This window comes from Miscanthus floridulus, chromosome 5, assembly GCF_019320115.1.
Source record: "Miscanthus floridulus cultivar M001 chromosome 5, ASM1932011v1, whole genome shotgun sequence".
NCBI lineage: Eukaryota > Viridiplantae > Streptophyta > Magnoliopsida > Poales > Poaceae > Miscanthus > Miscanthus floridulus.
This window is the reverse complement of record NC_089584.1, coordinates 26,340,494-26,348,393: the sequence shown is the minus strand read 5'-3', so window position 1 is coordinate 26,348,393 and position 7,900 is coordinate 26,340,494. Positions and strand designations below refer to the sequence as shown.

General features: G+C 46.0%; 2 protein-coding genes across 2 annotated transcripts; both read left to right on the top strand.

Moving 5' to 3' along the window:
• Positions 1–2,967: 2,967 nt before the first annotated feature.
• LOC136454431 (putative serpin-Z8) lies at positions 2,968–3,384 on the top strand. The gene has a single exon (XM_066454859.1). The coding sequence runs from the start codon at positions 2,968–2,970 to the stop codon at positions 3,382–3,384; it is 417 nt and encodes a 138-aa protein (XP_066310956.1).
• A 1,108-nt stretch (positions 3,385–4,492) lies between these two features.
• On the top strand, positions 4,493–5,344 carry LOC136449723 (heavy metal-associated isoprenylated plant protein 43-like). Its single transcript, XM_066449886.1, has 3 exons — positions 4,493–4,513; positions 4,637–4,712; positions 4,836–5,344. The coding sequence occupies exons 1-3, from the start codon at positions 4,505–4,507 to the stop codon at positions 5,285–5,287; spliced, it is 537 nt and encodes a 178-aa protein (XP_066305983.1). The 5' UTR covers positions 4,493–4,504; the 3' UTR covers positions 5,288–5,344.
• The last annotated feature ends 2,556 nt before the right edge of the window (positions 5,345–7,900 follow it).

Genomic DNA, 7,900 nt, shown 5'->3' with positions numbered 1-7,900 from the left:
CAATGTATACTTTTATAAAACTACGTTTCGAGATGCATCTACTTACATCACTTTTATATTTTCAAACTCAGCCCCAAAAAATATTATTTGTAGTCAAAGTTTAAAATGTTTGACTTAAGACAGCCTAAAAATAACCTCCTTTACAAACATGGAGGAGTAACTTCTTTGGCAAATAACCTCCTTTACAAACATGCCTAAAAATACTCCCTCCAGTTCTTTTGTATGGCGTTCTGACCAACCAGGTATCCCTAATTCTACATTCAGGCTAGCTGCTGAGAACGCGGTTCATTGAGAAAGGGGGGGGGGGGGGGGGGGGGGGGGGTAGTAATAAAGAGAGGGGTTAATAATATGACCTATATCTAAATCATCTCGTTACATCGAATACAAGCATTATTGGTCAATCATATGACCAGTTCCTACCCAATGTTACATGGTACTCAAGTTGACATTTGGTTTGGCAGTTATTTCTCAGAGGTTCCAACAAGGTCCTCCTGCATTCTTCCGCTGTTTCAGACTTTCTCAGCACACAATGTCTAAGGCAGTAACATTGTTTATGCCTCTACAAGAGAAACTTAAAGGCATAATTCTTGGTTAAGTAACTGATCAATCATATCCATGACCAATTACTCAGGGGCGGAGACAAGGGGGGGCGGGCAGGGTCCCCCCCAAATGTTGCATAGTTTTCACTAGTACTTTTTATTAGTTCTCCCTATTCACTAGAGATTATAAAAAAACAAGCTTAAATGGTGCAAAGCTATAGATTTAACTCAATACAGTTCCCCATTTAAGATGTTTCTTCTCAAATTGGTATCCTTTTTAACAATCTTTATCCAATCTAAGCATTGACACCATGTAGAATGCATTATATTTTAGTAGAAATTTTAAAATTTATAATGCACTACATATTCCAGGAGGGGGGGAATATCATTTTCTAAGATGAAGAGGTTAAACCAACATCAAATTCCGCAATTTTTAATCCGACATCAACATTTAGCGAGGGCACCATATATTTTTTGTCGACACTTATCCGGCCCCCCATATCTGAATCCTGGCTCCGCCCCTGCAATTACTGCTAAACTTATTGCCTTCTCTTGGAGCTATGCAGAATACAGTGAGTAGAGCTGATCTCATAGGCAGGAAATGCTGGACTGCTGCTGCTATATTTGAACCGTCACCAAGCTAGAATGAAAGAGCGAGTTTTCTACTACCAGAGCCACTCCAGCGTTCTAATCTCGCGTCATGAGTATTCTTACTTGCATCGTCATGCACGATGACAACAACAATCACCAATGTTGCCGAATGCTGAATCAAGGGTTCATAGTTAGAGAAGAGGTTTCATTATGTAAAAAAGAAGAAGAGAGAAGAAGAGGTCTCATTATCTAAAAAAAAGAGATGAAGAGGTCTCAGGCAAGAACCCAGTTTATGAAGTTCTTCATATGTATGGTTCTACACTTATGCAACAAATCTAGTTTCACAAAGTTTTGGTGTACATTGTATGGGGATTTGAACATTTTGCCACTGTCCCACTTTCAGTGACACAGATGGATTTGAACTTTTTGCGGAGTAGCTTGTCATGCCTCATACATGATTTTATTTCGCTTCGTTTGAACATTGTTTTCAATTTCATATATGCTTCCGTTTCATTCTGTCACTTGATTAATTGTGTGTTCTAGTCATTACTTTGTTTGAATATTGATTTTGTTCAACCGAATTCCCCACATGTTGTCATAAGCATATTGTATGGACCGTGGTCCTTTTACGAAATCTTAACTAGAGTTGAACAACAAGAATGCTACACGTCACTTTTGCCACATATATTCCACAAACCACGAGCAAACTAATGAGTAATGCGTTAGTTTCCATATGAATACTATATTCAAACTAACGCGGTTGCCAGTGAAGTTTGACCACCATCTACCAATCATTGATGCTGTGCAGAGGTGTGCTTAGTTAAGGCTATGTCTGGTACCGCTTTGCTCCATGTTTTTCACGTCCGTTTCACATTTTTCTACCAAACAAATGTAGCTCCACACAATTCTGCTCCAGGAAAAAAAAGGTGAAGTTATGAGAGCATCTAAACGGTGCTCTAGAAACTTTAGCTTTTTTAATTTGTGGAGCTTCTCCACAATGAAGTTTGTGGAGCAATCTCAAACAAGTCCTAAATCACAAAAAAGATCTGTGTATATGATAGGGACAGGGGTGTGCTTTGTTAGATGTTATTTCTTAGGGGAATTTTGTCGTGGGACATCAGACAAACGTGGTATTTGCTGGTAGACACCGCCAACTCAGAAATATGCCCAGTACCATTATAAAATCGCGTTTCTTTGCCACCAGACACCGCAGCAATTAAAATATTAATTTTCACAGTTTGGGAGTGAGAAAGGGAAGTGAAAAGACCATATTGCCCTCGTGGTCATCTTCCTCCTCCAGACTCCACCCGATGAGAGGTCCGTCCATGTCCTTCGATCGCCGGCGCTGCATCTGACGGCTGTGCGTGCCTTCGCAGCCCTAGCAGCGTAGTCCGAGGCGGACCTCGCGCAGCTCGATTCGGCACAGCACGGCAGCGTGCCTGCCCGTTTGTGCGCGGGGAGGGCGCACGGGCGCTCGCGCTTGGCTCGGCCATGGCCGGGACCTCGCGATCGCCAAAGCTGGCAGCAGTGGTGAGAACGGCGGCGGAGCTGGCTCCTCCCGCGTGGCATCGGCTGGACTCCTGCGCGAGGCCGGGGCCGGAGGACAGGCACGGTGGGCGCGGGCGGCCCTGCTGCCTCGCTGGAGCCGAGCGGGCACGGCCTCTCCGGAGCTGGGCGGCGAGCTGGCTGGGCGCCGGAGACTGCAGGTGCGCGGCCATGGCGGCCTCTCCCGCGGCATGTGCGGCCGGGGCTAGAGCTGGCAGGCGCGGCCGCGTGGCCTGCTTGTGGTGGCCAGCTGAAGCGCCGCCGCGGACAGGTAGCCGCAGAGTCCAAGGCCATGCCCCCGACGAAGGCCAATGGGAGCACGCAGCAGTACTCCATGTTCTTCTTCCTCCCGGACACGCGTGACGGCCTCTCGACCATGGTGGACATGGTCACCTCGTCGTCAGCGTACCTGTACGGCATATTGGCCGAGATGAAGGAGAGGCCTGTCAGCATCAAGCTGCCCAAGTTCGCAATCACCTTCAGCTGGGGTGACCTCAAGGGCGACCTCAGTCGGCTGGGCCTCTCGCTGCCGTTCTCGCCGGAGGCTGCCGACCTGAGTGGCATGTGCAAGGGGGACGATGGAGACCAAGTAGTCACCGGCGCTGCACGGGGGCCGACGTTCCTGTCCAAGGTTGCGCTCACGGCGGTGGTCAAGATGGACGAGGTGGGAACCAAAGCTGCCTGCGTTCGAATAGCCGGTGAAAACTAGAGGTTGAAGACGAGGGCAGTTTATACATTTCTTCTGCCTTCTCTCTCCTCGAAACTGAAAAATGAATAAAATAATCAACGCGGCGTCTCTCGGCCAAGAATCACAAATTTTATAATGTCCACTGGCAAATTTCGACGTTGGCGGTGTTTCCTGGGCAATTTCCTGTTTCTTCTGTGTCCCACAGCAAAATTTCCCTATTTCTTATATGCTCCACTGGATGCAACCATTTTGGAGTTCTTACCAAAAGATCATGTCAACCTCTTTGTCTTTGAGATTTTATTGAGTTATACATATCCTGAAAGAGAAATAATAGAAAATGGCTTAGTTTGGTTGCCTTGATGTTTCCAAAAAAAATGAAATATAGTTTTACCTCTTCTAGGGAAGAATTTATTAGTCTTTTTTTATAAAATGAAACAAGTGTGTGACCATGACCAAGCGAACAAGTTTAGAAATTATTCCTAGTCTTTGCAAGTACACTTCCAGGGAAGGTGCGTGTGATCAGGATCACATATTTTTAGTAAACTGGAGGATATGCGTGTCCGATCCCCCCAACTTTCTGATAACTAAAAATGTCTGTTGGGGTGTTGTTGGGTGAACTCAAACTAAAACAACCCTTTGCATTGGGCTGACATTTCCACAAACAAGAAACAACGTGTACACGGACCCGGTTTGATGAGGGAACCATATTATTTACTCCCTAAAAATTCCTTATCCTAACTAACATGTGTACCAGCAAAAGCCGACCAATCCTTATGAGCTAAGTCAGTGACATCTCAGTGCAAGGGAATTGACTAACCAGTGCAGCAGACAGTTGCAACCTCCTGCATTCAGAAACAGCATTATGATAACTCCTGCACTGCAATTGTGGATCACAAGTGTGCGTATATCATTCCTACAATCCTACGACCAGGTCCCATCCAATGACGTGTTGACAGTAGCAGCTGTCTCGCCGAGTTGACTTCCAGGATTGCCGCCTATAAACAGCTTAGGATTGGACATAGATTTCGCATAGAACATTCAGTGCTACGCCCTACCAGCAGAGCCGTCTCCTCCCGACACACACGCAGCAGTCTGCTATCCCTTCCAACCCAGGGGTGTGGGTGTCATCATCTCGATCACAATGTCTAAGGTTCCGTTCTTGTGATAGTAATATCTTTATTTTCTGCTGCAGATCAACTCCGAATTTGTGGCCATGGATCATTATTCGTATTGAATATTTTGCTGTTGCTGGTTGCTAATTATATTGTTGCAGAAGATAGTTCTCAAAGCTGACCTCATTGGCGCAAAATGCAAGTGTGAGATCCTAGCAATTGTTTCCAAGAACCAAGGTACCAATCTATCTTTCTATCTAATGAACAATGTATATATACCGGTCCACGGATTAATGACAGAAGAGCTAGCTGCTAGCTAGGCTTATGCCATGTATGACGATATGACCACCATGCATCCAGGAATCAAGTCCATGGAGATCGACACCGAGAAGTGCACGCTGACGGTGGTCGGGACGGTCGACCCGGTCCGCATCGTGCAGAGGCTCAAGAAGAAGTGCTTCGAGGCGACCATCGTCAGCGTGGAGGACGACAAGCCCAAGGAGAAGAAGGACCCCTGCAAGGAGGCGTGCGAGAAGCTGTGCAAGGAGAAGTGCGACAAGATCGCCTGCTGCAAGGAGTGCAAGGACAAGTGCGAGAAGAAGTGCAAGGACAAGTGCGAGAAGGCCTGCGAGGCGTGGCTCGGCAAGGGCTGCTCCTGCAGCCGCTGCAAGCCCAGCCCCGGCTGCTACTACGACCCCTGCACCGTGCCTAGCAACTACCCCTACGGCTACTACAACGGGTGCCCCAGCAGGTACCCCTACTACGGCTGCTACGAAGAAAGGTCACATGAAGGAGCGTGCACCATCCAGTAGTGTTCTGCTCAGCATGCGACTCCTGCATGCCAAATGTGCGTGGTCTCGGCCACGGGATCGGAGTGGGGAGTTGTCTTCCTATGTCACGTCGTTTATATGGTTATAAGGATCCACCCTGTATCTTTATAGTTTGTGTTCATTGTTTTTTTTTCATTATACTCCTACTATATATGCAAAGTTGCTTGAGATTTTGGATGGTTTTCTCTCACTAAACGTAAGATTATATTTTAGAAAAAGAAAAATTTATTCCGGCCACTGCAAGACTGTTGTACTCAACCGCTGTTGTGGCTTTGTTATATATATATATTTCATCTCTAAGGGTCTATTTAGATCTCATGAATTGAAACTAATATCTAGAAAGTGCTTTTCATTTTATTATTGGATTGTTTTCTGATTCCTCTCAATTAATTGGAACCAAATAAGGCCTAAAGATAATGAATCGCCATATTTCGCTCCGATCCATAACTGGTGTAGGAAGATGAATCGTCTCGGTCGCGGAGAAGGGCCAAACATGCATGTTAGCCAACGTTTCTTATTTACTACTAGTTAATTTAAAAAATTGCAGATTTTATTATCACGAAGAAATGTACCAAAGTTGATGATAGCACCACAAATGCATACTGCAAACACATGGTGGATATGTGCCCATGTGTGAGTCATGAGTGGTTGTCAAGAGGGATTGAAGCTTCAGTTCAGTGTGCTTCAGACTAACCATGGCGTGAGTTGTGTGTGCAATATGTCTCTTGGCTTGTGATGTGCAGGTGTTGAGAGTTAAGACGGTCGACGGCAATGGAGAAGGTAAACCAGGAGTCCATACGCAATGGACAGAGAGCGGTGAAGGGTGGACGTGAAGTCTTGGACCGAGGAACCGAGGGCCGGAGGATGGACTATGGACAGCTAGCGCTTAGACATGTTGACAAACAAGCTAGTGTACATGCGAGGATGGTGATGAAGATGGTACTGATTGAAGTCAAGACGGTGATTGGACCAAGTCAAGGCAGACGCGCAAGCACTTGGTGTTCGGACGGTCAAGGACGAGCGGGACACGCGTCGACATCATGGAGAGGTGTAGCGCGACTCCAAGTGGGTTTGGCGGTTTAGGCCTCACAACCGCGGGTGGTAGGTTTGCCAGGTTTGTGCCTCAAAACTCCGAGTGAGGATCTCAGGGAGGCACATGGCATCATCGGAGAGCTTGCGTTGAGGCGTAGCAACTTCGTGAAGGGCTCATGGCCGCTGATGCATGGAATCCATTTTTGACCATTTTTCCCTCGTGGCTAAGTGGTTCAAGGCAAATACCTAGAGGTAGTCGTTTTAGAATGTGTAATAGCCCTATAAATAAGGATAGTGGCTGCCCAAAACAGCCATCTCTCCCACCTAAATTTATTTCCTTAGGCTAGCCAAGTAGATCTCGCTTAGAGAAAATTAGAAGTAGAGATGTTTTTGTGACAAAGAGAGGAGGTCAAGTTGTCCTCTGAAATTTCGAGTTCATCTTTTCAATCTCCTTTATTTTTCTCCGGTTTCAGTTGATTTTTGTGATCCTTTTGGGAGTTCTTTGATCTGAGGTTTTGGGGACTGTTTTGAGTTGATCTTTTGGTACCATGATCCCCTAGGAACACATTGTAGGGTCGAGATGGCGGACTAGAGGGGGTGAATAGTCCTTTCTAAAATTAAACGCGCCGGCTAATCGAAACAAATGCGAAATTAAAACTATCAGTCTAGCCAAGACTACACCCCTTTATCTAAGTTCACAAGCACCTTACAAAGATCCTAATTAGCCAATAAAGGTGCCGTGCTAGCTAGAGCTCACCTAATCAATTTTAGTAGCAAGGTCACACAAACCTATGCAACTAGTACTCAAGCAACCGGGGGAGCTCCTACACAAACTAGTAAGCAAAAGCAAAAAGCTCCTAAGCTCACTAGCAATGCTCAATAGCAAGGCTACACAAGCAAATTAGAGAGCTCAAAATTTATTAGCTACACAAACTAAGCAATGTGACTAACAAGGCTACTCAAGCCAATTAGTCATACAAGAGAGCTACTTCTATGCTACACAAGCAAGAAGATAACTAGCAAGCTACACATGCTAACTAATTACAAGAGCAACTACAAAAGCACAATATATATGAAAGTAAATACAAGCTTGTGTACGGGAATCACAAACAAACGGGAAGACGATGACACGGTGATTTCTATTCCGAGGTTCACTTGGTTGCCACCAAGCTAGTCCCCGTTGAGACAAGCTCCAAGGTTACCGCAAGTCCTCTTGCTAGTGGTGGCTGCAAATCACACTCTCCCTCATGGAGTGCTTACCACAAGCTCTAGCACTTGACCTAGCCGGACCACTTGTCTCCCGTCGTGTCTCGCTCTACTAGAGTTGCTCTTTATGGCTCCCGCGAGGCGAGCACAACACCCCTCACAAATCTTTCTCCAGAGCACCGCACAATCTTTTTGCGTGCTTCACGACGGAGAACTCACCACAAAGCTGTCTAGGAGGTGGCAACCTCCAAAAGTAACAAGCACCACCAGCTTGCAACTCAAACACCTAGTGCCACTCTTGTAATCTCTCAATGCAATGCACTAGAATCACTCACTAGAAATCGATTTACACTCTAG